We start from the raw sequence: 26,546 nt of genomic DNA, 5'->3' as shown, positions 1-26,546 counted from the left end.
CGCTCTCCCCAGTAACGTCTGAAATACAATGTTTTGTTTTKKKTTTTTTTTTTTTTWAAAAAAAAAGATACGTTCCTGAAGWATTTTGTAACAGCTATTGCCTATAATTCTTAAGCACCAGGGATAAGAGAATTAATAATTATTTTTAAAATTAAGTTCTGTATTTGGTAATTAAGTAGATTCATTTGAGAAAAAATATACTTTGTTAAGTGGCATATTGATCAGTATGATTTAATCTGTTTGTAATGCCTGGGTGCTTTTGAATTTAATTTATTCAGTTTATGAAAAAAAGGTGGTTTTAATCACTGGCAGCAGCACAGATTTAAAATGAGGTCTGAGGAACAAACACGGGCTTTCTTAAGCATTCTCAGAAATGGTTTAAAACAATTTATATCTTGAAGGTCTTTCTTGTTCCTGTTTTTGTCTGTGAAGTTCAGATAGCCTCAGATCCAGCCTCCAGTGACAGTTGTGGAATCTCCACTAAGTTGGATTGATGTGAAGAGGGGAGAGAATAAGTTTGTGCCCCTTGAAATTTAGTKGACAGTTCAGCCACCCATGATGTGAGATATTGCAGAAAGCCTATATAACTTTCAAAATGGCACTGACTTCACTATATTCAGGAGAACAATAAAAAATTAATACAGATCTATTTTTATTACTAAAATAATTTTGTTTATGTATATTCTGTAAAGGCACAGACCTTTTGCTCAAAAAATATGTCCTTTTGATACCACAGTGTTCAAATTAGGGCTATCTCTTTAAAGTTCACTAATGCATCTTGGAGAAAAGGAATACATCTTGTCTAGATAACGCTGCTTTTTTTTGCAGCTTTGTTGTAGTTTCCTTTTCCTATGTTATTTTATTAATGGGATTTTTATGTGGATAGTATCTCAAGACTCCCTTTGCTTCTGCTGTTTATTCATCACTTGAAGTCATAATAATTTGTTTCTAAAACCACAGCTGGCTGCTATAAAGGCAGAGAGAGGAAGACCACGATTTATGTGGTGAATGCAAAACAAGAACAGAAGACTGTAATAAATGTTTGTTACTTAAAACTTCAGAAATTGTTATGAAAAAGGTAGCATAAAAATTAAATAGGCAGTGTATCAGCAGGATCTTTCCTAAACAGAGTTCTGTTAAATTTTTTTTCATGAGAGCTTAATGTCTCTTAAAAACAGCACTAAATATTTGATAAACTTACAAGAGTAATGAAATTCAAACTTAAAAACTGAAAATCTATCTTTAAATTACAATATTGGCTCCTCATAAGAGCACTTGGATTCACAGTTACCTTTATTCTCTGGCTTGAGACATCTGAAAGTGCTCAGGAGGTCGACGGAGTACGTTTGTATTTCACTGTTTCTTTCACCAATGTTAGTTGCTGTTTTTCTCCTCTGTCTGCATGAGTCTTCCATACAGTCACAGGGGAGAAAAACATAGTTGTAAGGGTAAGAAAAGGTGACTAAATTAAATTACTTTTGGGACTGCGGGCCATATGTAGTGCATGAAACTACTTAAAGCTACTTTTTAGCTGCTTTGGCACTGGGATATTTAATACAGGTTTTGTCTGCCTTAAGGGTTTTACTGTATAAAAATCAGAACAGACTAGGAGAAAGAGAAAAGAAGGAGCAGACTCTGAAAACTTAGCTTTCCATCATGTAAACAAATGAAGGGTTTTTTAATTTGCCACGTAACAAACAGCAATTCTTCTAAACAGTCACTAATACAAAAACTGTATACAAGTGGGGATTTAAAATTTTTACTTACAATTCATACAATTCAAAATGCTTTGTTTATTTTTAATCTGTGTTTTGAGGTAGCATTTCTGGGACAAACACTGCCTGTACAAATACAAATATGAATACTTCTGAGCCAGTTTTTGAGGCATATCACCTGACTGGAGACGAAAGGCACAAACTTAAGCAGACCCTAATTTTTTTTTCCTAATACTTTCTACAGTTCTTGAACATTTTGTTTCTGACTGTATATCATCCATATRGTAGATACTTTTAATCAAGTTTTATATTACTAGTGAAAATATGAACATTATGAGTTCTTGAAAATCATGAGCAGAATATATTGTTTCTGACTTGATTTCAAATGTATATGCTCAAGACAGGGAATGATGAGTGAATTTATTTTTTGTTTTTCCTTTAGGCAAAAATCCCTTTCATGATCAAGGAAGGAGGCAACAACATTTTTACAGTCCTGCGAAGTGCCTGTTTCTAGAAATGATTTTCACTTTGTTCCTGAAAAGTATGCCAAGTTTACTGTAGAGCCAGTACGCTGATTTATTTATATAATATGATGTGAGCAGAGGAGGGATAATGTGTTTTTGGCCCAGCTGATTTTGCAAAATTTGCTCTGATTCACTGAAAATATTTACTGACTTGTTAAGATAGATTTATCTGGCTACCTGGAAGAGTACAAGGGGCCTTTCCTTGTTCTCTGCATCCTTAACTTCCCTAAGATGCAGCACAGAATATCCATTATCCATGGCATACCATTTGGTCAGTTAAAATCCCCTTCAGTTAAAAGGACAGCTATTGCTTATCATATATAGCTACTAATTGACCATATTTCGCAACTGTTTACCTGAACTGGTGTAAATAACAGTGCACAGCTGCCATGGTTTCTCACTGTCCTGGGTTTACAGTCTGGTTCTTGAGCAGAGAAATATGAATATTGAGCCTTTAGCTCCAGCAAATTGGAACGAGCTAATTGTAGCTCCACAGCACAAAGAAGGTCTGCAATGTGAACTCTTAGAGAATTTCTCACTGATCAGTTAGGAGAAAGGTTTGCTTATTTCAGAAAGTGTTCCTAAAACRTAAGAAATAAAATGCAGAGAAAACAAATATTGTAGTGTATGGCATCACTCTGCTCTTTCCAGCTGCCTGAGGAACAGAATGTTTTGATGAAATAGATTAAGATTTATACCAAACAATTTTACTCTTTACCATCTGCCACCTTATTTCCTGCCATTTTTATCTATTCAGATGTGAATATTTTGCCTTTCTTGATAATATACATTTGGTAAAGGAGAGTAACAAAAAAAATCAGTGAATAATTTCTATGAATCAGGGGTGCTCTAAAAGGAAACCAGCTCTTGTAATTGAAAAACAAACATCAAAAGATGGCACCAAGAGAGTAGCACTTTGAAATAACATCCAGATTCTTTTCTTTCAGAGACAGTGGAGAAAAAGAAGGATCATTCCCTTTGGTTCAATGGACAGGTAGACAGATAATCACTGACAAGCATGAAACTGACCATAAAAATGTGGCATTTAAGTCCATCTCTCATCTCATCATGTGCTATCTACTATTAAAAAGTAAAGGCCTCAACTACATTGATTAGGAGGTTACCTAGAGTTACCTAGACACACTTAGGATTGTCAGTGGAAATAATTAAATGTAGCTCTTTGTTAGTTTCTCCAATTTACTATTTACAATTTAAGCTAAAACCAAAATATCGTAAGAATACTTTGGACAGACATGTAAAGGAGAAGTAGAATGTAGTGACACTGTACTAAGTTTAAAAAAAAAGTTAATTTACACAGCAGTTTTTACTTTATAGTATGTTARGCTTCTTCATAAACAGCAGAGTTCTGGTCTATCACAATGTTATTTTGTAAATTATCCAATTTCACTCTGACTAAAACTAACTAAATATTGCTGAAAGTTCCTGGAGTAAGTTGTAAATATATGCTTTGACAGCATTTTCTTCCCTATCATGCTTCCGTCTTCTGAACATGGTAGAAAAAAAGACTRCTGGAAAGGAACCATTTTTGATACAGACATTTCAAACAACTACTAGGAGAATATTTGATATGGATTTGAATATTCAGATTAGAGTAAAAATGCCATGACTGTAATATTTATTTACCTTTTTTTTTTTTTTTTGGCTGAGAAAGAGCTTCCAGGTGTATCTATATTCCATGTACACCTATGCATACACATGTTCAGAACCATGCTCTCTGAGGTTCTGGATTTTCAGAAACATACACTCTTGTCTTCGTTTTAGAAAAATCCTAGAGATAGCACAGCTGAAAGCTGAAAGCACTGTGAAATCTTGCATTCTCCTCCTAGATGCTGCCAGAAAAAACAAGCCTTTTATGCTTGAGGAGGCTTGAGATGTTTTCCTGCCAGTTGCGAGGAAAGTCCTAYGCCTCAAAGTAAAAGAGAGCAAGTAATGTCTGTGAAAAAGGTTTTCCTGACAGACGGCRTGAAGGCGGCTCTCCTATGCTTTACCAATCCATAAGCAATTAAAGTTCCTTTGTTGGCAAAGAGTCAGTTTTGAAACGAATAAGGAAAACTAAAACAGGTGATGCAGTGGCCATCTCTGAAGGGGAGATTTTTGAGTGCAAAGTAAAGTGAGGTAGAAACTGGGTTATATGGTTCTGAATAAATGGCCTCCCATCGGAAAAGGATAAATTTTAAATCACTGTTCTAGTTCTTACGTTAAGGATAGTTTATTTCACCCAGAGCCATTTGGCCTTGAAGATGAATTCCTACAATTAAGTGTTTATGATTGAAAGTGCTGCCATGGAGAGCAGACAGATGAATATCATTTTAGGAGTACTGTGAATCATTAAATGAGTTGTAGAACCTTTTTCTGGGCATGAGCCACTTTTAAATTTCAGGCTAAGGCTATAATAGACTTCAGCATAAGGCTTGACGTGTTGCTGTATTTAGGAGTTTAAATAACAGGATAATCAACATTTACTGATGTATTTATATAACTTTTAACTTCTTACAGTTAATTGAAAATATGTTGCCCATTGTATGTGAATGTGCTGCTGGGTTCAAATAMATTTTTCAGATTAGTGCATTAAGTGTTAGTGTCAGGTAATGAACTTAACCTGCCTCTGACGTGTTGGCTCTTTTGGCTTGAGATAGGCATGGCTGCTTTCCCTGCTTCAGTATAGAGAGGCTGGATGTGAAATGTCATACAAACCTGGACAGATGACAAGAAAGCAGTGTTGGCTGCCAGCTACCTTCTCTCGGTTTGTCAGGATTAGTGCTTGCTTTTTATCAGGATGGCTCAATGCATCGTCCTATATATGACTGGCTTGTTGGGAGGATGTGAACTGAAATACAGGCCAGACAGGCTGGCTCATGAGAGGAAATAGGCACAGGGCTACTCCTTCTGGTTAAGGAAAAAGCATTGGTCCACAGCTCGCCTTTTCTTGGTAYGAGAATTCTTTTCTTGTGTGAGAATTAAAGCTCAAATAGTAGTAGATAAAATTGGACAGACTGCTTGAAGCAGTATCTCCCCCTGCACCCAAAACCTTCCTGTGGCTCCGACAGAGCTCTGCCTGCTGCAGGCAAGAGAAATTAACTCATGCATCTTCTCCTAAACGACCTCAGCTTTCAGACTGGTGTTTTAAGATCAGTCCCAGTTTCCGAGTGGCTCCAAGTTGCCATCGATCAGGAGCAGCTCCGTGAGCTGTTGGGTCATGAGGTGACAATTCTGTCCCGGGGTGGGGTGAACAGCTGGGGGTGAGAGTACTAACTCTTTCAGCCATCTGATTTTAATCCCTTACCATATGTGACTTGAAGTCCTTAGATGCCCTCTACTGCCATATACCAGAATTAACAGATGGCTCTGTGTAACCAAATTCAGCTTTGCTGGAGTTTGTTATTATCTCTCTGTCTTTATAAATGAACGGAGGAGGGGAAATAATATCCATAATTATTACAAAATATGCAAAGCCTTTGGAGTGTGAGTTTGGGCTAGACATATTTTCTGACTTTCAGTGCCATTGCCCTGTATTTCAAAATCTTAACACTAATTTTAGTAATCTCTTAGAGCTCATTTCTTTGATAAATTACCCCTCTGTGAATAAATTTGTTCTGGAAAGTTGCCTGAGGCACAGCAGAATTTTTCCCCAGCATTTCATGCCACATGATGCTAGACAGAAGGAAGCTGCGAAACCTGCTGCTGTAAATCATTCTTTGGTAAAGAAGAAAAGGATACATTTAGCCACTGGACGTATCTTTCAGGTAAGACGGAACAGCAGGCGTGAGTGTACCTGAAATGGACCAAGAACAAATTTTCTGTCCTACCTTTGCCTGTGTTACCACAGGTTATGTGTGCTGGCAGGCACAAGGCAATCCTAAATCAACCAGAACTGATCTTGGAGGGAACCATTCACCAGGCTCTTAAGAATCAAGTGGTTCTRTGGTGCTTGAGCTTTAGCTGTGCTGGGTATGTCAACTCCTTCTCCTATAAGGAACAGCCAGCAAAACAATCCCACCTTTAATTCCCCATCCCAGGTTCCTGTCACTGATTTGACCGAGTAGGTTTGGTCCAAATTTAGCAGCTATGTTTTGTGTAYGCTTTTAAACATGCCTTACCTTTCCTGAGGACACTCTATTAGCTCTTTCTGCTCTAGGTGGTTGCTGGTGATGTTGCAGATAGAAGCAGGGGTGGCAGGAGGGAGCATGAGCTTTCCAGTGGAACATGTGCCAGCAGGGACCTAGGTAAATGGAGGGGGCTGTGCACAGAAGACACCCGGGAGGGCCTCTGCCAGGCTCCTAAAAAGCTTGAGTTCATGAAGGGTGCAACTTTCACACTGTGTTTTTTTTTACCTCCAGCACAGTCCTCTACTCTCAGGCACACTGGTCTAGAATATTGCTGCTTACATTTTTCAGGAGCTTTTATAATTTTTCCAGAACATCATTTCAAACTAACRTAAGTCCATAGGAAAATCTTATTGTGAATGGGGGCTTTGTTCTGTGAGACTATTTTTGAAAATGCCAGGTTCCCTCTTAGTCATTGCATAAAAGGCTGAAGCATGGATCTATTCTTATGATTTGTTTCAGCATATTCATTCTTTCAGCCTCTCCCCCTGCTTTCTCCAAGAAATACATAGAGTTCTTCAAGGCCTCCTGGCAGGTGGGCTCTATAATGTTATGGTGGCAAACCTGTAAAGCTTTACCCATTTATACCAACCAAGCATGTGGTTCATTGCTTGTATTTTAAGTAGGTTCCCATTTTCCCAGTTTCTTTAAGGGCATTTCAATCTTTCAGTGGCTTTTTTTTCTTCCCCTATCCATCAGGGAGTGAAATTGTGCGTCCACAGAATGCAAATAACAGCTGTTTCCACTCAATTTGCATTCATATACTTAGCTCTTAAAAATAGATTATTTCTAGAGGCTTTCACAATCTATTCAAAATTTCTACTTATTCAGAGGTACTAGTGAGATGCTAATGAAATCTCTTTGGATTGGCTGATCAAAAAGGCGCAGCAACAACAATGAAATTCCCCAAATGACTGATCAGTTATGTTTCTGATTTATACTTCAGCTATTGACTGAAGTGTATCTTTTAATATCGGGGATTGTAAGATCAGTTCCTTGGGCTGCTCTAAGAGGACAAAATATGCCAGGTAAGTAGATCAATTGTTAAAAAAAATCTGTGCTGAACTGGTAATGTATTTCTAGCAAAATTAATTTATCATACAAGTACAACTGAAAAGGAAAAAAGAACCAAAACAGCACCTGGCAAACTATTTAAAGGGAACAGCTTATTTGCCAGCGTCACAGATTTTTGAATAAACAAACCCCTTATGCCCTGGGAATAACTGAAAAACAACTCTTTGGGTTTTGTACCACTATTTTCTTTTGTTGACATTTCAAGAGCCCTTAAAAGGATACACTTTTTTTATTTGGTAATGCCTAAATGAAGAGGTAATTATATCCAATTACTATGGGGTTTTTTTTGTTCAGAAAACTTTGGAAGACTTTCACCTCATTATTTTGCCAGTTGTATCAACTTAGACCATTTCTCTGGATTTCTTTGATCCTCTGAAGACTGAAAATTAAAGAACAATGACATTTAGTGACATTTGGAATAGTTCATTTACTCCAACATTGACTGTATGAGAAGATGCTTGCTCCTAAATCCAGATTTTTTTTTGTGTTACAGAAATGCACTTTCTTCCCTGATTGTTTGATTATTCAGAAGAAAAATCCTTTTATTTTTACAGAGTCTCAACTGGGGCATAACTGGACTGGAGAATCTTGATGACTCAAGTTGTTTACAGAAGACTAATTATGCATGTGAGTTGCTGGTTTTTTGTATCTGTATAAGCCTGTGCCAGACTCATTCAGACTTGGAACTCTGAACAGACAGAGGTAATCTAAGATCAGGTAATCTGAAAAATGCTGTGTGTTCACACTACTTTGTTTCAGAGGGAAAGCTTGTATTTCTAAATAAAATAAAAAAAAAAAAATTAAAAGTCCCTGATATCAAGAAGGACTTATACTGGGAATGTAAGATGAATATATATTGCTTATATTCACAGTAGCTGGGCTAGTTCCCTCTACAGCAGACTCCCATATTCAAATCCCATAGCCCTCCTTTGACTCTCTCTCATGCCCCTCTAGACCCTGCATACAGTTCTGATTTTTCTGCGTGATCTTTCAGTGTGAAGTTTCTGGAAAGATGTGAGACAGCGCTGCAGCCTGTGAGAAAGGAGCTTTCCTGGCCCAATCATGAGGGTATGTGCTGAGTGTCCCAGGATGTGGCAGCGTTGGAGGGCACAGTCAGCTTGGGCAGTTTAGAAGAGCACCAGATGTGACCTTGGGAGTGGGGCTCGGTGCAGACTGTCCCTGCAGCTCTGGGAAGTCTTGGCTTTAACAGGGCTGCTGGAACAGGGGGAGGGGTGAGAGGCATGAGGAGGGACCCTGAGCATCTCTGCTGCAGCCAGCTCGGGTGTGGTGAAGCCCAGGGTCCTGCGAGAGCTACATGGGCACTTTGGCCGAAGAATAAATGCATTGCTGCTAAAGAAATACAAGGCTTTTCCTGCATCATTCCCACAAAACCATGAGTTAAATCTTGGTCATATTGAAACAAAACACTCATCAGGTTCTAACAATTCAAGCTTTTGTCCTTGGACTGGACAAGGCCTGGCTAGGCATAGGTACTAACCACTGCTGCTCTTCTCATCACAGCCACTGCGTCACCTTGCAGACTTACCAGTGGCCTCAGTTGGGGCTCACTTCAAATCCTTCTCCACCAAACATGGCCATATAACGTAAATGAATTGTAACCCCATGCAGCCAACACACAGCATACTTATTTCAGTAATTTAATAAAAATATATGCTCTAGAATGGGAATTTCTCTGACATTTTTCTTACCTCTGCTTATGGTGAATTTCTCATGAATTTTATTTGCACTGTGCTTCTACTTTGGATAGGAAATTCTTTTTTCTTAATCCAGTTCTAAAGTTTGTGGAACTGAGATGGCACTGAGTTTCCCCATCGCTAATGCCGGAATTTTACCTGTATGAATAATGGCATGGGGGGAAGGAATTCTATAAACACCTATTCTTAGAAAATAATAAATGAAGCCATTCTGAAACCAGTCAGTATTACAAATTACAGAATAAATTCTAAAAAGCTTATGATGCCTTATGATACTTATACCAGCCAACTAAATGTTAAGTAGGGGTTAAGAAAAAAATTTCCTAGCAATTGTTTAGTATTCAATAGAGATCATCAGTGTGTCTTAACTAAAGTGAAGGTGAGGACCACTCCTGCAGCACAGCTCTGATGCAGTGTGATTCCTACAGACACTGGCTTCAGAAAAATGGTACTTAGCATATTATTTGTTTAAACAAATAAAACACTTTGAATGCGAAGCTGGCAGTGTTTAAGACAAGAAACATCAGCAGTGTTTAAAAAACTTTGTGCTAATGACCAGCAGTGTTTAAGAAACACTAATCTTTGCATGAAACTCTTAAGCTCTGTTTTGTTACCATTAGTGAGTAGGAAATACATGTTTGTACAGGAGAGTCATGCTTGAATAGTTTAATTTTCTACTTGGGTTAATTTTTATTATACATGGTAATGGCTTAGTGCAGTAGCTTTTCACTGTAAATTTTTCWCTGCTATTTTCATGGTTAACATTTTATTAGTTTTAGCAGAAGAGATGGTAAAAAACAGGTCTTCCAGATTTTTTGTTTTTTTTGAAATCTCGTATTTTGCTGGTAGGGRGATCCTTTTGCTGAGGAATCGTAAACCTTGGTAGCACTCAAAAGTGGTTTTATTTAAAAGGGTAAACTGCTTCTGACCTGAGACTGTTTTYCATCTTGACAAGCAGTAAGGCTGAATATAAGCACAACTGTTTACTGTATTTATGTTTTATAAAGACCAGTTGGCAAAACTTCTTAGTTCTGTTGGCTGTTCCAAGATCTTGTGTTGTCTCTACACAATGGAAAGGTTTGTGATACATTGATCATCACTTCTCACCTACATCATGACCCTTAATAAAGTGGCATGCTAGGCCATAAACTTCTGCTTCTCCAGAAGCCATGTGAGCCAAAATTGCTGACCAAACATCCTGTTTAGTTCATGCAACTTCTACATACCTCTCACTGTCTGATCTGCAGTGTTCCAACAGCTGTAGTTAGACAAAGTGGAACTAACATTCCATGTCAATTATATTTAAAGTTTCAGATGATTCTGTGCAAATTGCCCAGTAAATCATAGTTTATCATATTCATTTTTCTACAGGCACCTAAAGGTAACAGCTGAAATCATAAGTTCATTTTATAAGAGCTGCCAGAAAGATACATAAATAACTATCTTATTTCTCCAAACAGCTTACTATATTTTAGCATTACAGCATTGATTAAATATGAGGAGGCAAGATTAAAATTCCATATATAATACAYATTTACAAATCAAATTTGTGTGAATTAGTTTATATAGAAAACCAAGAGCTCCAATATACAGACTACATSCTGTTGAAGGCTAGCAGAAATAGCAAAAATAGTTTTATCTGAATTTGAAGAGGAGTATTTTCCTTTTACATAAATGCTCTCCTGAATAAATAAGTAAATTAAATTTTTTTTAAAAAATAAAAGAAAAAGGCAACACTGGTTTCATTTGCTCCAGTATAGATATCTGAATCTCTTCTTCATCTCCAGAGAACAATTGTGTGACATATTCTAGACAATAAAATATTAAGATCAACAGCCTCATGCATGTAATTTTTCTGTGTCAACTGGCCATAAGGGGAGCCTGAAAAGATTAACTCAGGTTTAGATGTCTAATTAGTATCTGTCTCAGTTTTGGAGACAAACCCAACTTTTATGTATTGTAGGTACACATTTTCTTCTTTTATACTGGTGACCAGTGGGTTTGCTCTAGGTCGACTTTATTATATTGTAGCATTAAAATAAAATACACATCATCTATTTCAGATGAGGAATGCAGTCTACAACTATTTAATCTCTCCATTTCATAACTTGGTATTGGCTTTGAGGATGGAATGAGTGTGTGAGAAGCAATAGCAGAAAAGCTGCTAAAATTCGTAAAGACTGGAGTTAACTGAGAAATGCAGGGCTGGCTTTAACAAGCACTCAGTACTGTGCCTTAWAATGACCTGCCACAATGATTTTTTTGTGGTACAGCAGAATTTGGGTATGAACAGACGAAGTTCAGACCTATTACAACAGCAACAAGAAAGAAGAGTTTCCTACCGAACTGAATAGCTGGAAGGGTGGAGAGGGAGAGAAGGGTGCGTGGGCAGGCGGAGGGACAGGTGGATAACTGCTGCCTTCGCAGTAGTCATGAGGAACTGAAATCAAGTCATGACACTTGTCACATGGATCCCGTTACTGCTCCACTGTCAACTGATTTTCTTCCCCAGACTGGGAGAGTGGAGCTTTTTTTTGTCCCTTAGACACCTTACAAAAGTTAAAGCAAATAGACAAAAAAGCTCTGACCCTTTCAATGCAAGCTAAAAGGGAGCTCCATTTCCCGTGGACTGTCATCACGACTGTCACCAATGCTGCTCGAGCAGCCCCGCCCGCCCGTCCGGGGTTAAAGCGGAGCGCAGAGCGCCGGCCCGGCAAGGCCACTGCTGCCTCCTGGTGGTGCCACTCACAACCTGCACCGGCGACGCACACGGAAGGAAAAAAAAAACCCTTGAAAGTTCTTTTTTGGTTTTAATTTGAGGACAATTAGAGGAGGAAAAAGAATTCTTTTCCCTAGGGCACCAAGATAAATTGAACTGCCATTTAAAGAGTCCGAAATCCCGTTCCAGAGCATTGGAACAGGCTGCCCAGGGAGGTTGTGTTTTCCCCTTTGTAAACATCCCAAACCCACCTGGCTGTGCTCCTGTGTCACCCGCTCCAGGTGACCCTGCTTTAGCAGAGGGGTTGGACRATATGATCTCCAGAGGTCCCTTCCAAACCTAACAATTCTGTGATTCTGTAATTTAAGGACAAAATTTTTGATACTTGACTGAGATTTTTAACAGCATGCAGGCAAGCAAGGCCTGAGGAAACTTTTATTTAAAAAGCAAAAATCACTCAGTAAGATTTATGCAACTGTAGAGTATCCACAGCAATGAGGCTGAGATGATCTGGAMCACTCAATAGCTACCAGATACAAAGTAAATGGCTGAGTGCCCAAAATTGGACATGAAGTACCAGAACAGACTTAACATTGTGAATTTTATGCAATTTAAGTTTTCAATTACAAAGAAAAAGAGCAACAGAAAACTGAAATCCCAAATGACTTTTCAAGTTTTTAATTTTTTTTATAGACGTGGAACAATAATGAAGTGGATGAGTTCTGAATTCAAGCTTTCAAGTGAAGTGAAACTGAGACAGTTGTTTGAGACCTAGAAAACCAAGAGAGCTTCAAATTACTGTGAGAGCAGTATTTTAATTATGTCATGCTTCAGACAACCCAGGAAAAAGATTTAGTAGAAGAAAACACAGAAAGATTGAAAGCAGCAGCACAACAGAGGGAAAGGAGATTTCAAAACATTAATGTTATGAATTAATAACAAAAGGGCAGAGGGTACATGTAGTGAACATGTGTTTTAGACAGTTTCCAGTAAGTGGTCAGAAGAGGAAGTACTTCAAAGATAGCTGCCAAGCACATCAGAGTTTTTTAGCTCTCAAAATGCCTGAAAAGCATCCAAAAGTGCTTAGGAAACATTGTGAAATCYAGTATTTCTACAGTCATAGTGGATGTTTGATCACAAACAGGGTCTGACAGGCAAGAATGGACAAATGTCATAACAGAAGGTTTCTCTGTAAAGCAAAATTTCTTAGCAGCATTAGGCAACAGTAAGCAAAAGTATAGGGGAAAGAACAGGGGAAAATAATTTTAAGTTTAAATTAGTCCAAGGATACATTTTCTTACACTGGAATGAAGTCAAACAGTGAGAAATAGGTCTCAACTTTTCAAAAACAAAGGGGACTCAATTTTATGCAGTGGAACATAACACTACATGAGATGTAAGCTCCATATGCACTAAAGTCAATACCAGGCACCATGACTCGATGAAAATAACAAAATTTGTTATACTACAAATTACTACAATCTATTTAAAAGGTTATATTCCAGGCAGAAAAAGCCATGATTGTGGCTGAACTCATGTGATTGAACTTGCAGAGTTAAGCAGCCATCCTTTGCASAGACCCCACTGACATTCCTTCACAACAGCACACGTGTTGAGTAAGCAATACATCAATAGAGAGCCAAAATCACTTGGCTGCTGTYGGCTTGAGCACAGACCGCGGTATCTTACAGGCACAACAGAGAAAAACGATTTCATGCTCTGCCACGCTAAACCATTATCAACTACCCAGCATTCAGATTTAAAAATGCACTGGAACTAAGTTTTATGTAAAAATGTCCACACCTATTTAGAGGCAGTCTTTTTACGCACATCCAACACGGCTTTTCTTCACAACTAAATATACTGAAGGAAAAAAATGGTTTTGAGTACTATCCTTTCAATCTAAGAGTTACTCAACTTCTCAGTTGAGTGGTACTCAGCTTCTAGCACAATCTGTAGAATACACACACACTGGCAAAATGACACAAGATTAACAGAAAAAACAAAACCCTTCCTTGGTTATCCAAGTTGCTTTGGAAAGGAAATGCAGTACAAATGTATGACATATATGAGGTCATTATTTTCTGAATATTTAGAAGCAACTGCTTAGAAGGCTTTATGAAGACACTGGGATCTCTACAGAGGCACCATGTTCCAAGCTAGCCATCTCTATCAGAGGGCTGATACCTAAAAGGGTAGACTGGAACAAAGAATCTCCTTTTCCTGTGAGAAAAAAAATGCTAGATGRCATAGAATACTGCAAGAGGAGTAACATTTAAGCACCAGAAAATGTTAAAGCAATGCAGTAGAATCAGACTGAATTTCTTTAAGGCATTTTATATAATAAATATATAAATCCTTCCTCCTCACTAAGCTACAAAGGGCWGGGAGACTTCAGTGATTATCTTGCTGATGTAAGCAACTTCTTCCACTGTGTTACAGCTATTCCAATTCATGTCTGAAGATAGCATCCTCACTGAGCAGTAGCTGGGGTGGGATTAAATCAACGAAAAAAACCTCCATGAACCATGAATKCACGCAGAAGTTCTCAGATACTTGAGAATGCTGCATGGTTTAGAAGGGCAAGGCACTGTCTTGGATGCTAAAAATTAACCAACTTGGCCAGTTTTGAATATACAACAATAGCCTTAAAAACAATCACTTGGCTGATGTAGAATTAAACATGGAACCAGGTATCTTACAAGTGAAACAAAAGAAGGAAAATTATCTAATTGTTTTTACAAATACCTCATATAATATTTTTCATAAAAACTATTTCATTAATACGTCAGCATTCAAGCTCACCTGCATTTCAGTTACTAGATTCCTACAGAACAAAAAATACCGTTCCCCTCAAAACCACCAAACCCTAACACATGCACTTCTAGACTTTCCATTTTGACACAAGACTTCTACGTATTCACTTGAACAATGATGAGCCTCTGAGTTTAATCAGTGCACTCCATCCCTGTTACATCATTTTCTAAGACTAGGCCATCTGCTGACCAAGAATGCACAACTGCCTTCACTGACTCCCTGTTTCATCAGTGCTGTTTGGTTGTTTTTTCTGTCAACTAGTGAAAGTAGAAAATAACAGTCAAATCAAATTAAGCATGTTCTTACAGCCTAACACGTCACTTTCAGTAACATTTATTTCCAATAAAGATTAACAGCAAAGTCCTGATGAACAAGAAGTTATCTTCGTTATCGGTCTTTAGGAGGATTAGGATTCTTGCGTCTTCTATGATACCTAAAAGAAAAAAAAAAGCTGCAGTGAGTGCAAGCTGTGGACAGTCTTTTTTCGTGATACTTTTGCCCCCAGTGATCTGAGGTTACACAAGGAAGTGAAGTACAAGATACATGAGCACAATCCATCACCACTCATTAGATGTCATCTCTGTTTTTTGTGGAGTTACATAATGCTACTCATTTCTACTGCTACATCTGCTACAAGCATGCAATAATCCTATCAGTTCTACAGCTGAAGGGGCACAAAGGCTGCTGTTTATTCTTAATCCTTTGTGTGAAGTTAATTTTATTACATGGTAAGCCTTCCCTTTGGCTAAAACGATTGCTATAGAACAAAGATATTCAAACGAGTGGTGCCAGACTGTATGTTAAATAGTGTAATATTTTGCAGAAAAACTAAAATTCTTCAGAACAAAAAAAGATCCGTACTTTCCTCTTAATTATGCACCCTAAACAAGACAGATCCTGTCTGATCTTGATTAAAGTGACAGCTACCCTTTGGTCATAAAAGTTCCTACTGTTCCATTTCTTATATCTACTCCCAAAGCACATTAATTCAAAAGTTTCCTGTGGACAACAACAAAATTTGCCTGTATTATGTCTCCATAGCTATAAAATTAGCCACTGAAAGATGGAGTAACATGGAGTGGAAGAGRGTCACACTCACCAGAATGCCAGTATCTAAATGTGCAGAGCTCCTCTTTAAGCTTAGTCATATATGTAAGTGCATCTCTGCTTCTTGATTTCTGAACACAAGGCACACCAAACTGCACTTTTCACTATTTCAAATGAAAAATCTCTACTACTCTTTAAGTCTGAGAATCATCCCATTGAGGCTGTTAAGGAATAGGCAATGCATGTTTCCAAGCTGCATTTGGTTATGTCCATTGAGGGTATTTTACATACTAGATTCTTTTTTGGACCACTAACTGGATRGTACGAGAAATTTCTACTTGTCACATATTTTACAAAAAAAAAGTGGCAAGGTTTACCAAAGGAGCAGTGTTTAAAAACACCCTCATTAAATAGTCTTCCATTTACACAACAMTGCATTTAAAATTTTATGTAATAGCCCAAATGCTAGAGGTATCTTGTTTCACATGATTCATCCCAGGTTGAATCTGATCATTAAATTATTCCTGTATTTCCYTTTACTTCCAAAAGGAACAAACAAACAAATTGAAAAGAAAATACTTACTGTCCCACAGGATACCAGCAATGTTTTGTTGTGAAAAACATTTTACTGAGCTCTTCAATTCTAGGACCTCTATTGTTCTTTAACTCTTTTTCATTCAATCTGGATTTCAAAACTTGATCAAGGTTTTCTTCTTTATTATTCACTGGATCTGGCCGTGGTATGGGCTAGCAAAACAGTAATGTATACGTATGTTCTTTTTCTCCTTTTTTTTCAATTGAGAAAGTCAAAAAGCCGAGCAAGCTGTAATGCTATCTAACAGCTGAAACCAAAGGAATACAGAAAAATGCCTGCAATTGCACGGGCTGTTTATTGTCTTCACCTGCCCACCCTGAATGAAACCACACCACTGTGGGGCAGATGTCTAGAAGCATCTATTTACCCTAGGTGCTACAGCTGATGACCCCACCCCKAAACCCAGCATTCCTGTAGTCATGATTGAGATCTTCAATCTTAAAATTCACTAGCTGAATCATAAGCTTCAGTCCTGTTAACACAAAAGTATCTGTACTATTCCTAATCAGAATTTTATTCATAGTGACCATCATCATTGCTGAAAATCTTTTGGARGACATGTACCTTTGAGAAGAAAGTCACTTCCTAATTTTTTATCCAACAGGTAAGACCACCTTGTTTGTTTTCAATTGGAAATGCAACTACTACCACTATTACAAATATTTTTTCTTGTTTTAGTCTTTTACACCTGTTTTTCTTGAAGTATGTGCAACTGATAGATTTTAAAATACTGCTATGTAATTTCCAGGCAAAAAGTGCTAACATGTTTTAGGTTTCAATGGAGGATTTTCACATTGGGTACTTCAGCAACACAGCTTCCCAGCTGCAGTATTTTACTAGAACTGAGAAATGGAAATTCAAACAAAAAGTGTACACTTTTTGTGTAGAACTCTAGAACTCTAGAAAAAATTATCTAGATGTTAAACTGCAACACTACATTTTGCCAATGTAAAGAGCACACTGAAGGTGCTGATAAAAAAAAATATTTAAAGTTCTTTGTGGCTTTTATGAACTCAGTGTTGAATGGTATTTGAAGTTCAAATTGAAAACAGTAGCAGCAGTATTTCTTTGTATTCTCTCGCCCAGTAGGACATGTGAATCATAATCAATTCCAATTATCCTCTTTGAGTAGTATACTCATAGACAGACACTAATTTCTCTGTAGTGCACACGTGTTTTAGTGYCTTGTTTAAATTTCAGTGTTACTGTATGTTAAGATACCTGAGCTTTTCTTACTCTGCAGCCTTCCCTCAATTCAACTGAGTTCCTCCTTGTGGCAGCAGCTATATTCATCACTCATTTACTTCCAAGACATGCTGATCACATACTAAAAGGTATTTCAAATTTAAAAATACGCCCTAAAGACTCAAACCTATGAACTACTAAATGCCTTTACAAGAGGCATACATAAATACGCACACTTGGACATACTTTGGTATGCTCGTACGGAATCTCAAGCGAAGGGTGGTAGCAGACAATTGTCTTCAAATCAGATGTCACTGCAAGTTCCACTTTGCTATAAAAATAAGAAAACATTCATAACCTTCAGAAGTACTGAAAAGCTAAGCAGCCCAAATCTCAAAGAAAACTGGATTTGACCATGCATTTATAATCTTCTATAAAATAAGGGTCATAAATATTTGATCCAAACTCCAATTTTTTGCTTCCTCAGTCTTTTTTTTAACTGTATTATCTTTTCCCATTTCTACACAAGTTTCCCTTGCAGCAGCACAAAAATACCTGGACTTTGTCGTAACAACGAGCATCAATGGAAATGACTAGGGTAATTTCGCTCTTCCACAAACTGCAGGGGTACTGGGGTCATCACATGCTTAGAATGAGTCCTGCAAGCTTTTTCATTTCATTTGTTTTTTTGAAACATTAACTTCACAATGGTTACTGTCAGAGACAGCCATTTAGTTAAAATTATTACATCTATCCAATATTGGTAATAGGTGTGTTTGATACCATTATATGACAACTTCATGTCAGAGAGAGWAGCCCTGGAATAAACATTACATGAAAACAACACATATCAAAGCACGTGTACATACCAATTGTAGTCATCAGGGAGAACTGAGTATGTAGATTTATGGCAAGCTCCGTCTGTAATAAAAAAACAAGAAAAGAAATCTGACATAAAAACAAGCAGAGTTGTGCCCAATTTAGTAATGTTTACATTTTCACTTTTCATTCTGTTTCAAGTCTTAATCAGGTATTATAATCATACTTAGTTTTAGGTTAACAAACCCCAAATACTGTCTAAATAGAAGTCCATTTTAGGCCACAGCTTTCTAATGCAATCAAAAAAACACAGTATGCAGGCAGCTATGACCTATACTCACCTTCCTAGTTGTATTGTTTTCCTAAGAAAAATCACAATATGAACAAAATACTTACAGAGTTCACCATTAGGAAATATATTTTATATACGTAAAGAACATTATTTAAGCAAGATCATGATTTCATTCATAGCAATATTTTTGATAAAAATCAAAATKAGGAGCTCTGACTGGACATATAGAGAAATGTTTTCCACATGAGGACAGCCAACCAGGGGACTCRGACCCAGGCAGGTTTGTGAGATCTCTGTCCATGGAGATTCCAAAGGCCCAGCAAGCCCTGAGCAACCTGATGTGCCTGCAAAGTTTACCCTGCTTTGAGCAGGAGCTTGGACCACAGACCACTCCAGATCCCTTCCCTATGGGTTTGATTTCCATTTTTTTACAGAATCATGAAATTATTTAGGTTGGAAAAGACTTTTAAGATCATAGAGTACAAACACAAACCTAACATAAGGTGTTAAATAGCCCCTCACACAGGTGTCATCCTGTAGGCATTGCCTTCCACAACAATGCAAGTGGGCACACCTAAGGAGGGCCTGGGATGTGCCTGGAGCTGACTTCTACCAGGAAAGCCTTTCCTTTATTGCCATAACCTGACAAAAATCCACAAATTTCTCTGGAAGTTTCTGTGTCCAGTGAAGCTTTTTCAACAACTACACTTTAAGAACCAAATCATGATCACAAGAAACAAGTCTTCACATGTTCTGAGTTTTCTGTTTTAAAGCTAAGTCATAAAAAGGTTTCAAATTTATCTAACATTATTTTATGTAGACTATCTTTTAATAGATTAAATAATAATCTTTCAATAGATTTAACAGGATTTTTCATCACTTCCATTACTTTAAACAATACAGGAAAAAGGCTCTCAAGAAACAAATTTTAATATAGGAACTTCTATAATTTCATCACTACTTACTTTGCAGTGGGACCCGGTTACAGGTTGCTACTGAACGCATCCAGAAAAGGTTGGACCATGCAGTTCTAAGTGACACTGACATGCTGACAGCAGAGAAGAAACCAGTCCTGGGCACTGTGGAACTCAAAGAAACATGTATCCTTTTTCTCTGCAGAACACTCTCTGAAAGAAACCAGTTTTGTAACTATTCAGGATACAAAAGACTAGCCATTAAATTTCTTTAATATCTTCAGTAAAAATAAAATTTGTGCAACACATTCTATATTGTTTATCAGTTATTCAGAAGTCCTTAAGGTAATGGCACCTATCTCCTTAACAGTCAAAAAGAGTACAAGATTTTATTTATCAAGAGGTAGTCTTTGAAGGTACCTCATCAACTCTTAGAAACACTTCCATGCCTGTGTCTTCTCACAGGTTTTTCTACTGGTACTCACCCACCTAAAATTTGCATCCTTCCTTCTGCACACTCATTCAAATTATTCCTGAAATATGTTACTCTTGTTCACAATGTGAACAAAAATACAAAGTACAAAAATAGAAGTACTTGAAAGCGACATTTGCTGTTGCTAAAATACCATCTAAATGCAGTTAATTGGTTTCAACCATCTCAAAGCAATACACCTAAAAACTGAGAAATACCATTTAGAATACCTTAAATGTTACCCAAAATTTCACAGAAGCAGAAAGACATCTTATGTTTTCATTCTCTACTGAAAAAAAATTGCTTTAAAGAGAATTTATAATGAAGCCTGAAAAAACCTAACTAGGGACAGTATAAAGACATACTCATAGAAAATAACGAAATTAGACCTATTTTAAAGTACTTCATATTTTATGCTTCAGAACATCACCAGAAATGTGCATTTTCAATTTCGATACATAATTATTCAGCATTCTCTTTACCAGTGCCAATGCTGCTGAAATTTAGGGAACACTAACACAGCACCTACAAAGTTGGTCCTAACTTGCCCTCGGGAGCTCATTAACCAAAAGAGTGCGAGGAGCACGGCGGATCTCGGCCGTCGGTTCAAGGACAGGGCTCAGGCACCAGCCCGGGTCCGGCCCCTCTGCGAGGGCCACTCCAATGTAAATGGAGACAGTCCCATCCCTGAGACGGCACACAGCAAACTCCCGCGTGTGTGCCAGCAACGCGGGGGAACTCGAAACCTGCGGCTTTTCGTTAAAGACGATATTCAGCTTTAAAAAAAAAAATAAGTCGTTAATCTGTCAAAGCAAGCAAAATAGTACCCGTTATAAAAGTCCTGAGCGCGCCGCACAGAGTTTAGCCCCTCCGAAAGCACACGCAGCCCGTGTCCGGCCTCGTCCCGCGCTCCCCTCCACAGGCCCCGCCGGCGGAAGCGGCCCCGCGCGCCTCTTCCGCCTCCGGCGGCGGCTCGTCCCGCGGCACGCCGGGACTSGTAGTGCGGGCAGTGAGTGCGGACCGCCGCCACCTCCCCTTCCGTCCCCTGCCATCCCCTTTCCTTCCGTCCCCTTCCCTCCTCTTCCGTCCTCAGCGCTGCCCCGGCCCTGGTACCGGCACCGCCTCCATCCCCTTCCATCCTCAGCGCTGCTCCGGCACCGGCGACAATCCCTGAGCCGCTTCGTGATGGTGGCCAAGCCGGGTCAGGGGAGCAAGCGGACACTGAAACACAGATTCACGGAACCAGTTAGGTTGGAAAAGACCTCTGAGATCATCCAGTCCAACCTTTGACCCATCTACATCTTGACGCCGATACCATGGCAATAAGTGCCATGTCCGGCCCTTTCTTGAACACCTCCAGCCATGGTGACTCCACCAGCTCCCTGGGAAACCCGTTCCGATGTTTTACAGTCTTTCCTGTGGGAGGAATTCCTCATGATGTCCAGCCTGAACCTCCCCTGGCTTGAGGCCACTTCCTCTTGTGCTGTTGTCCACAAAAACTCAGATTCATTACCTGGTGTTCCACAAGCCAATAATTAGATGCTGTGGACAACACTGTTGCTGGTTGTCGAACTCCCACCTTACAGTAACCTCTTTCCAGGTACTTGTAGAGTGTGATCTGTGAACCTCCTCCAGGCTAWACACCCCCAGCTTCCTCAGCCGCTCCTCATAGGACTTATTTCTGGTCCCTTCACCAAACACTCGCCACTTGCTCTTGGTGCTCTGGTGGTTCCTGAACTGGGAGGGCTTTGGGAGCTCAAACCCACAGTGGAGACACTGAGGCAACCGTGGCATCAGCAGCAGTTGTTCAGCTGGGGGAGAGGGCACGATTTTATGTAGATGAAATAGCATGTTTCCAATATTCAAGGTATATGGAAAAGGTATTCAAGGTATATGGGGCACCTGAATGCCCCAGGCACACTACTGCTCTGGGGTTACTTGCTGTACTTTTTCAGAGACTTGAGTCACAAAGCATTTCAAAGACAAAGTTATATTTACAGAACACTGATAAAAGACAAGAGGAAAAGAAAAAAAATCAATTGTATGGCCTGCTGTTCTAGTATCTGAAATGGCTCCAGCACTTCAAGTTTTACACATCCATGAAGCCTTTAAGTCACATCAGCAGACTGTCTCTATTCCTGTCATTGCATTATCCTTTTGGAGATTCTTAGGTAGGGTCTCCTGAAAAGCTGCAACCTCTTCCAGGTATCTTCCAACCATTGTATCTTTTCTGGTCATAGGCTGTGATACTACAATTTCCTGCTGCCATCAGTGAAAGTCTCACAATTTCAGTGATGTTTAACTGTATTCTGTAGTTGCAGAGTTGTTATTGCTCTGAAAACTTCCACAAGTATAGCAGAAGTATAGCCAGAAATCACTAGTCAAGAGCTGGTCACTCCCAATAGCAGTGACAAAGGTTACTTTTTGAGTATTTTTCTATACAGTGGAAGATGGAAGAGATCCATTTCAGGGCTTCTTGCAATACTAGAGTCATTACACCGTAGGAAAAGGGGAAGAGATGGGCCAAAATGTTTTATGTACTACTTTGAGAGATGCAACCAAGGTGAGAAATCACAGGTCCACTGCAAGGCTCCTCCAGATTTGTGGAGATAAACTCACTGTCATTCCAGCAAGTTTCTGTGTGCAGCTACAGAGGTGCCTGATCTGGGCTTATGCTCCAAACAGAAGCAACACAGTTCTATGATGTATTTTCTGCTGTGTAGCAGCTCATGATTCCCACAAGGAAATCCTTATACTAGAATGAAGACAACATCCTATACGATCAAGAAATCATCCAGTACAAGGAAGACAGTGGTTCTACTGATATACAAATAAAACACTTTGAGGATTTTAAACTCCAGAACAATGGTGAAAAAAAATGAAATGCTAATAAACTATCTGAAACAAGTGCACTCTGAAAATTAAAAKAAATGAATGAATCTTCATTTAAAGAGTGAGCTTCAGGAATATCTTGTCCGTAGGTGGAGTGGGGATAAACAGTTATTTTGGAGTCACTCTTGCCAGAAACAGTTTGTGACAATGAGGGAACTCCTCAGGATTCTCACCTTTCTCTTGGTCAGCTGCAGTGTGACATACCTGTATGCAAAAATCATTTGCTGTCCAGTGTAAAACTTGGAATTAACTCCCTTCACAGCTAGAGACTACTGTAAATTTCACCTGTTTCTTTTTCCTGTGCAAGACACTTTTTTTTTAAAATTTTCTCTGCATGGAGCAGCAAATTAAAAAAAAAATTAAAAACCTCCCTAGCCCCTTAGAAACAGTTTCCCAGAAAAAAAAAAAAAAAAAAAAACCTACTAAATCTTTATATGCTTGAGTATAGTAGTCATGATTGCAATATAAGACTTCTGCGGTGCTCCTATGTTACTGTTTTCTACAACAATTTATTTGCTTTAATAAAGACAATTTTTTTTACTCTTCAGTGCTATATGTACTTCCTGAGGACTGAATACAGTCACACACTTGAATACATCCATGCTCTCCTCAGACACAAGTTCAAAAAAGCAGAGTTTATAATGTTACTGATGATTGTGACCAACAAGTCTCCTAGGGGTGGGATTTTCTAGGCTGGTGGCRTTGAGCTGTTAACAGCTAAGAAGCTAATTCATTAACAAGATTGTAAAGATCAACAAAAGCTTTAATTTGAAGCTACAGTCTATACTACATGCTTTCAGTGATGTATTTTTTTTCTGTAAGGATTTTATTGTGGAAATGTGAGCTTTTAGAACATTACCATAATGGCAAATCTTGTAACTTAAATTCTAGTTCTAAAAAGTTGCAATTGAAGGTACCACAGAACTTTATTTTTATTTTTTTAAAACTGAACCACATACCCTGTTAGTCTTCCAGGCTATTTTTAGGTGGTTTCTATAAAAAGATTTTTAGGAGGTAGTAGATGAGGTCTACCCCCTCCCTGACGCATGATGTTCTGAAAGTCTATACTTAGCAGCAGTTTCTGACAGATTACAGCTGGTAGGGAGATGGGAATTGCTTAAGGACAGCTCAGAAGYGTGACTACATACCTCTGCAGCATGTCTGGAGATGTGGTTACTAATAACTGCCAAGGGCCTTGCTGCCTCAGCAGCTTGTAGACAGCAAAGAGGGCAGTCACTCAGCTTGTATTGGCTCAACAGAAGGGTTGTTCTCTCTGTTGCCTGTGGAGATACTATGGAGGCACTAATGCTGAGTTCCAGACCTCTGGGACTTTGTGTCTTTGGAAATCTGGAAAGTTTTGTTTCTAGGTTGCTTCTCACTGGAGATAAATCATCAACAGTCAAYTACAAACCTCTCCAGAAAATGCTCAAAAGCTAATCAGGTAGTTGAACTACAGTTAGGCATCAGACATTATGTAGTGATGAGGGCAGGACTATGTTGGTTGGCTCTGTTTTAGAAGAACAAATTTATAAATCAGAGATATCATCTGCACTGGCGTGGGTTTTGTGTGAGCAGCACACACACACACTTCTGAGAAATGGAAAATTGGGACCTGACTGTTCTAGCTCCTTTGCTGCAGTGGCATATTTAGTGGCAGTGTTACTTACTAAAATCRTTCAGGCTGGATCATTGGCAAACTGAATATAACACTTGGATTTTTGTTTTTTTTTTCATTGGAATGTTTCCTAGAAAAAAAGCATTTAGCTTTGTTTCCATTTAAACTGGCAAGGTACTATACAAACATACCTACAAGTGGACCTGAATTTGTGAATGGATGGATTTGTTTTATTGCAAAGGTTATGTCTTAACGATGGGGATGGATGGGCCACCAGTCCTGAAATACTCCATCTTGATTTCATTTTTCATCTTTCATTTTTTATGAGGTTATCCTATAAATGTATAAATCAAATTTCTAATGAGACACTAGTTTAGTTATGGTCTTAATTCTTAAATTTTCTCAAGTTACCTTGCAGACAGAYAGATGTCTATGTTTTAAGTCAATCTGTAAACACTGAGAATAAACTCCAAGGCTTACRTGAGTAGGCCCTCTTAATTCTTTAGCATATCTCACACCATCTCAACACTGGTCCATCCTGTTACTGGTAAGGAGGAAACTGCAATTGTAAATAACAGATGACAAAACTAAAGTGCCTGAGCAATCATATGCAGCCTAAATAATTTATGTTCCTGTTGATTACCATTGTTCAAAGAAACAATATTATGCCTCTATTCAAGCAGCCACTTAATGAAAAAATCAAAAGTCATTTGCTATGGTTAAAGCTCATAGCATCCCAATTTGATGTTCTAAGATGGTAAAACATATAACTGGTGGGGGTTTCTTCTCTGCTCAGTACAGTTTCACCCAGTCCTGCCAGTTCAGATAATTCAGAAATTGCTCAGTGACATTCTAAATTGCTGCTGAATGAAAAATACTGCACTTCTGTGCCTTAGTTTCCCCCTTTGTACATAGACATCGTAACTCTTGTGCAAATACTCTGGGATTTATATATAAGATATATATAAGAAATATAAGATCGGGATATTACTGTGAGTTTTCATTCTGTATGTGTACATACACACATCTCGGTTTTGCTGTAGAACAGAATTTCTACAACACTTGGCAAAAATATAGAAATAATTTTCTRAAAAAACAAAGAATCTGGGGTTTGAAATAGTTTTAATTGCCGCAAGATTTCTCTAAGATGGCAGAGAGGGATAGGAGGAGGAAGTAAGATTAGTCAGCCACYGGCTCAGCTGGCCCGGATGCACCTACTCAGTGAGTAACTCCATGACAGAAGAAGCTGTCACAGGAAGATGGGCAGCAGCTGTATTTAATTGTTCTAGGAGTATTAATTGCCTAATTGTAATTACTTCTTTACCTTTCCTGCCCATAGTAGTACTAGAGGTGACTAAGGTGGTTGCCTAACTTTGTTCTTGGAATCATTGTAATTGCAGCAATGACGTGATAATCACAGATTTGTGGGAGGACGATTGTGCTCTCCATCCTGGCCTTTGCAATGGTGCACTGAGAAAGATCAGCTCAGCTAACAGAACAGGCCACTGCTGCAAAAGGGGGTGGTCCTACATCTGCATCATCTCACTCTGTTTCCCACTGCTTCTCTTGTGCCAGTTCTAACGCCTCAGTTAGCGGGTCAGAAAGGTAATTTAGCCAAARCAATCCCCACAACAAACCTCCTATAACTCAGTAAATACATACCAATGGCAAGAGGGGCAGGGAAAGGGAGCAGGAGTTCAGTGTTGCCTGCAGCTTCTCCAAAAGGCTAAGGGCCATCCAAAGCTAGGTTAATAACACATGGATACTGCAAGGTGTAATTTCATTCGCACTTGTGTTACCTTGTGTCATCTGGTGCTTGCCAGACCCCACTGCAGGCCAAACCAATTCACCAGTCCAGCGGAATACCAGACTGAATGGCTGTTTTTCTGCCAATTTAGTGTATTGCATCAGCTCAGAATGAACAGTGGTGGAAATACTGTGCGGAAGGAAGGAAGGAAGGAAGGAAGGAAGGAAGGAAGGAAGGAAGGAAGGAAGGAAGGAAGGAAGGAAGGAAGGAAGGAAGGAAG

The 26,546-nt window shown here is 38.7% G+C and overlaps 1 protein-coding gene and 1 long non-coding RNA gene across 10 annotated transcripts; one reads left to right on the top strand and one right to left on the bottom strand.

Annotated features, from left to right (window-relative positions):
- The first annotated feature begins 490 nt into the window (after nucleotides 1-490).
- LOC130586093 (uncharacterized) lies at nucleotides 491-17,767 on the top strand. 9 transcript variants are annotated; one of them, XR_008966667.1, is made up of 4 exons: nucleotides 491-8,064; nucleotides 8,432-8,505; nucleotides 15,730-15,840; nucleotides 16,854-17,767. It is a non-coding gene; the product is annotated as an uncharacterized LOC130586093 (long non-coding RNA). The 9 variants fall into 9 exon arrangements; XR_008966662.1 differs by lacking the exon at nucleotides 15,730-15,840; XR_008966666.1 differs by lacking the exon at nucleotides 16,854-17,767 and having other exon boundaries at nucleotides 15,730-16,321.
- Nucleotides 12,318-20,905, bottom strand: MRPL42 (mitochondrial ribosomal protein L42). Its single transcript, XM_057386794.1, has 6 exons — nucleotides 20,840-20,905; nucleotides 19,592-19,753; nucleotides 18,385-18,436; nucleotides 17,762-17,846; nucleotides 16,319-16,482; nucleotides 12,318-15,121 (listed from the first exon to the last, which is right to left on the bottom strand). The coding sequence occupies exons 2-6, from the start codon at nucleotides 19,671-19,673 to the stop codon at nucleotides 15,076-15,078; spliced, it is 429 nt and encodes a 142-aa protein (XP_057242777.1). The 5' UTR covers nucleotides 19,674-19,753; nucleotides 20,840-20,905; the 3' UTR covers nucleotides 12,318-15,075.
- Nucleotides 20,906-26,546: the final 5,641 nt, after the last annotated feature.

This window comes from Malurus melanocephalus, unplaced genomic scaffold (genome assembly GCF_030028575.1).
Source record: "Malurus melanocephalus ecotype Western Australia unplaced genomic scaffold, MMel_1.1 scaffold_17, whole genome shotgun sequence".
Taxonomy (NCBI): Eukaryota; Metazoa; Chordata; class Aves; order Passeriformes; family Maluridae; genus Malurus; species Malurus melanocephalus.
This window is presented reverse-complemented; position numbering and strand designations above follow the sequence as displayed.